Consider the following 3,689-nt stretch of genomic DNA (forward strand, 5'->3'; position numbering starts at 1 on the left):
CTTAGTGAAGATTACAAATGATCTCCTTCTTGCCTCTGATCGAGGCTATGTATCTTTATTAGCCCTACTCGACCTCAGTGCAGCCTTCAGTACAATAGTAAAGACATGTGGAAATATGTGACTGATTTTACTGACTGCAGTGATTCATGTCCTAAAGTAACTAGACACCATTTCTTCTGAATAAATTCAGCTGCTTTACGGCGTCTGACACAGCTGTATTATTTCCATAGAAAAACACTGACCAGTAGAACAGGACTTTCTACAGAAACTTTGTGGTGACAGACCCGGTTTCTAAATCTAGTCTCAGATCATACAGATCTGATGCTAAACTTTAGTATGAGTGAGGTCTTCATTCATCAGACCTGGCTGTATTCAATCAGCTCAGTCTCATCACCGCAATGTGCTTCATGTGTTGCTAAGGTAACTGAAAGGGCATAGCACTGTACACAGCACTGTGTGTCCATACAGTCCTATACAGCCAATGAAGAGACTGACCTCAGTGACCCGAGTCCTCCTCCATTGTGAGGTCATGTCAATGACATCACAGAGCCTATAAAAAGGCAGGTTCCCCCTCACTGGCTCAGTTCGGATTCAGCAGTTCGGGAGATGCTTCATTCCTGCGTTGACACTTACACCATTTAGCTGATTTAGCTGATTTTGTCTAGAACCATCTTATCTAGAACCATAAAGAGGTTCTACATTTGCTTGGAATATACAGGGAACAGTCCTTACAACCTTCTTAACCTTCTGACTTTTATTTCCTCTTTCCATCTACAGGGGAAAATGCAAACCAAAGAAGTCCTGAGGAGTTTGGGCTACGAGGTGGTGGATTTCATTGGTAAAGGGAGTTACGGTGAGGTTAAGCTGGCCACATCTCAAAGGCACTCCAACCATGTGGCCATCAAAATAATGCACCGCAGGCTGGCATCACATCTTTTTGTATCTAAACTTCTGCCCCGGGAACTGGCCATTCTGAAAAGAGTAAAGCACCCTCACATTGTTCAGGTGCATGAAATTTTTGAGATGCCAAACGGACAGGTGTTTATTGTGATGGAGGCTGCCGCAATGGATCTTCAACAGAAGATCTGGGAGCTCGGCCGCATTCCCATTGGCCAAGCAAAAATGTGGTTCTCACAGCTGCTCAGCGCTGTGGCCTATCTACATCAGCAGAACATTGTCCATCGTGATCTTAAATGTAAAAACGTTCTGCTGACTGCTAACGACCAAGTCAAATTAACCGACTTTGGTTTAGGCCGTTTTTCAAGGGGCTTTCCTGACTTAAGCAAGACCTATTATTGCACTCCCGAGTATGGTGCACCTGAGGTGCTTTTGGAAAAACCCTATGATCCAAAAAAAAGTGACGTGTGGAGTCTAGGTATTATCTTTTACTCCATGGTCACCGGATCCACACCCTTCAAAGTTAACAGTTTGAAGAGTCTCCTACGTGTCCAGCGAGAACCCTTGGTGTTCCCACGTAGGATCACAGTGGAGGAGCCCTGTCGGGCCTTCATATCTTATATGCTGCAGTACGACCCCTCCACTCGGCCGTCTGTGACAGAGGTGGCACAGCACCCTTGGCTACAGCTGAGGCAGGAACGGTAAGTAATCCACTGTGCAGGTATACATACATGAAGAACATTTTGAATGGGTCACTCAAAGTAAAGAGCTGTTTTGCAAATAGGTAACATACAGTATTAGTTCACTAACGATAAGTACACTAACACATTGCTTCTGTACTGTCTCCAGGGTTATTGGCAGGTTTGTGGTGGTGCCCGTTGAGGATCTGTGTCCAGACGTCAACCCACTTGAAACGTCAGAGGAAGAGTCTCAGTCTTCCTTCTCTTTGAACAGTAACATAGACAGTATATCATCTTCTGCCTCTGAAAATGGGCTGGTGTTTTTCAGCACTCCTCAGTCGACAGAGGAAGAGTCTCCGTCTTCTTCTTTAAGCAGAGACGTAGACGTTCTCTTATCTCATGGTGTCAGATGCGAGACTCTGATGCCTGAGCAGAAAGGCGACAGCAATGGAGCTGGTGCAAGTCTGACTTGCCAAAGGGTAGAGGCTGTGGAGGAGCACTATGGTTGCGTTAGCTGTAGTCCTGTTTGTGCTGCTATTAAAAGGGCAGCTAATGCTTATGTCAAGGCACCAATTCTCAGAGCCTCCCGGTCACTCCGACGGAGGATGAGGAAGTTATTCAGAGTTAACTCTGTGGTCCATGACACCACCTCTATTTCCCAGCAGAGTGCTCCTCATTCTGCTTCCCCTTCAGATGCTCATGCTTGTTTGTGTTCTGAGCAGAGACTCAAGGATGTGACTGTAGATGTCCCTCTCCATGGGCTAGTGGTGGAGACAGCATCTGTTCTCCCACAGCCCACAGTATGGAAAGGAACCAGGAGGCTGAGGTTCCCTAAATTTAAGGTATGTTAGGCAAGTGTTGAGCGATCGTCACAGCCTCAGATTTTATACTTTAAATATTTGCTAGAAATGTTTCAGTTGATTCATATGTGTCATTTTGTCTCGCCAACAGATCCTGAAGAAGACGAAGATGATTCACCCATTGTAGACATCTAGCACGGCCCTGGTGATAACATACTACCTTTACACAATTTATTGGTCGTTTATACGTTGTTTTGACCAGAGGAGGATGGGTCCCCCTAGTGAGTCTTGGTTCCTCCCAAGGTTTCTTCCTCCAGCTCTGAGGGAGTTTTTCCTTGCCACTGTCGCCTTTGGCTTGCTCACTTGGGGTTCATGTTGTATTTATTTATTTTTATTTGTCCTATTTCCGGATTTTTGTAAAGCTGCGTTGCACCATGAGGTTGTAAAAAGCGACATACACATCATTTGGAGTTGACTTGTTATGTAAGGGGTAGGAGGGACACTGTCTAAACTGATTGAGATGCCTCTGTAATGTTGCATGGACCTCAGGAACAGTGCCTCTGGACTGGCAATCCAAGGTTGTGGTCCTCATTAAGAAAGTGAACCAGAGAGTGTGTGGAAACTTTTGAAGCATCACACCTCGGTTTCCCTCTAGAAAGTTTATGCCAGGGTAGTGCAAAGATGAGACTCAGGAGGAGAAATGCAGATTCTGTCCTGACCATGAAATTTTGGACCAGCTCTTCACTCTCTTTTGGATAGTTGAGGAGACATGGGAGTTCAGCAGTCCTGTCTACATGTTTTGTGGACTTGAAGGCTCATGACCATGTTCTCTGAGACATCTTGTGAGAAGTGCTCTAGGTGCATGGGATGCAAGGGTCGGTGATGCGAGCTGTGCAGTCCTTGTACTCACTGAGTCAGAGCTGTGTCCATATTTTCAGCACTAAGTAAAGCTTGTTGAGTGTTGCCGTTGGTCTTTGTCAGGGCTGTGCCATGTGTCTGCTCCTGTTTGTGATATTCATAGACGGGACAGCAAGGCGTAGCCAGGGGCAGGATGGTCTACGGGGGCCTTCAACGCACACTTGACTAGTTTGTAGCTAAGTGTATAGCGGTTGGTATGAGAATCAGCACCTTCAAGTCTGAGGCCACAGTGGTATCCCACTCACCTTTCACGACCCAGGACTTGCTAGAGTGATTGTATTTTATAGTATCTTATCTTAAGAATTAAATAGGGGTGTGAATCTCTCTGTGTCAGGCGATTTGATTCAATTCTGATTTTTGAGGTCACGATTCAATTCAGAAACAATTTTTGATT

The 3,689-nt window shown here is 45.5% G+C and overlaps 1 protein-coding gene across 1 annotated transcript; it reads left to right on the forward strand.

Annotated features, from left to right (window-relative positions):
• Positions 1-783: 783 nt before the first annotated feature.
• On the forward strand, positions 784-2,564 carry LOC140549670 (testis-specific serine/threonine-protein kinase 6-like). The gene is made up of 3 exons (XM_072673419.1): positions 784-1,598; positions 1,747-2,419; positions 2,529-2,564. Exons 1-3 carry the CDS (start codon positions 784-786, stop codon positions 2,562-2,564), a joined length of 1,524 nt encoding a protein of 507 aa, XP_072529520.1.
• Positions 2,565-3,689: the final 1,125 nt, after the last annotated feature.

The sequence above is a fragment of the Salminus brasiliensis genome, chromosome 2, assembly GCF_030463535.1.
Source record: "Salminus brasiliensis chromosome 2, fSalBra1.hap2, whole genome shotgun sequence".
NCBI lineage: Eukaryota > Metazoa > Chordata > Actinopteri > Characiformes > Bryconidae > Salminus > Salminus brasiliensis.

What these genes read in the sequence shown, in the direction of transcription:
- LOC140549670 (XM_072673419.1), top strand. Translation starts at nt 784, where the DNA reads ATGCAAACCAAAGAAGTCCTGAGGAGTTTGGGCTACGAGGTGGTGGAT. An exon ending in CTACAGCTGAGGCAGGAACG is followed by an intron (nt 1,599 to 1,746) that starts GTAAGTAATCCA and finishes TACTGTCTCCAG; the next exon opens with GGTTATTGGCAGGTTTGTGG. An exon ending in TGAGGTTCCCTAAATTTAAG is followed by an intron (nt 2,420 to 2,528) that starts GTATGTTAGGCA and finishes TCTCGCCAACAG; the next exon opens with ATCCTGAAGAAGACGAAGAT.